Source organism: Nanorana parkeri, unplaced genomic scaffold, assembly GCF_000935625.1.
Source record: "Nanorana parkeri isolate BGI_ZX_2015 unplaced genomic scaffold, ASM93562v1 scaffold2379, whole genome shotgun sequence".
In the NCBI taxonomy this organism is placed as follows: Eukaryota; Metazoa; Chordata; class Amphibia; order Anura; family Dicroglossidae; genus Nanorana; species Nanorana parkeri.
In genome coordinates, this window is record NW_017308647.1 from 115,191 (window position 1) to 116,086 (window position 896).

Genomic DNA, 896 nt, shown 5'->3' on the forward strand with positions numbered 1-896 from the left:
GGGGGCACACCAGTGGATATATGCCACTACCCTGAACCTGTATAGCCCCCTGTGGCTAACCCAACGTGCCGAGGTGGGCGCCTAATGCAGGATCCAGTACCCGAAGCTCGGGGTATTGTCTCCGAAAATATTGGCATGGGCCACAGATCTGGAAGCTGCGAGGTTGCCGCCATAGTACACAGCCAAACTTGATAGAAGAATCTCAGGGACAAGGTAAATACATAAATCTCCCTCAGGAGACGTCCAGCATCTAAGGACACTAGCAGAAATCTGAGGAATTCAGGGAGTGGGGGGATATTATTATTACATAGTATTTATATAGCGCCAACAGTGTGCGCAGCGCTGTACAATATAAGGAAGACATTACAATCACAATATCTCTTTTATCTGAGATATCCCAGATCTCTTACCTCTCGGGTGGCCAGCTGGTCACTTATCTCTTCAGCTTCTTCAATGTCACCTTTCTGTACGGCCGTATCCAGGCTCTGCTCCAGGCGGGACTGCAGAGAGACAAGAAAGACATCAGGAAAGGCCCTGTGGGATGTCAGTAGAAGAGAGGAAGTCCCCCAACCCCCCATTCCAAGAGACCTAGAAGGAACCTGTCACACAGTAAAAAACCTGTGTGAGCAACCTTAGACAGAAGCTGCCATTCTGTGACGTCCAGAAAACAGCAACTTTCTTCTGGAGAAGGTGGAAGTCTGAAAATCTCAATCAACCACCAACCTTTCCAGATATCAACTAAACCCAGACCTCCCCCAACCACAGCGCTTACCCATCTTCTCCAGACCTTCACCAAGCCCAGACCTCACCCACCTTCTTCAGACCTCCCATAATCATAGAGCTCACCCATCTTCTCCAGACCTTCACCAAGCCCAGACCTCACCCACCTTCTTCAG

At 49.7% G+C, this 896-nt stretch overlaps 1 protein-coding gene across 1 annotated transcript in view; it reads right to left on the reverse strand.

Annotated features, from left to right (window-relative positions):
* The window catches only part of FAM204A (family with sequence similarity 204 member A), a 33,779-nt gene that overhangs the window by 26,751 nt on the left and 6,132 nt on the right, over nt 1-896 (reverse strand). Inside the window, exon 5 of the mRNA XM_018573438.1 lies at nt 411-500. Coding sequence (XP_018428940.1) covers nt 411-500 — 90 coding nt within the window. The remainder of the gene's footprint in view (nt 1-410; nt 501-896) is intronic.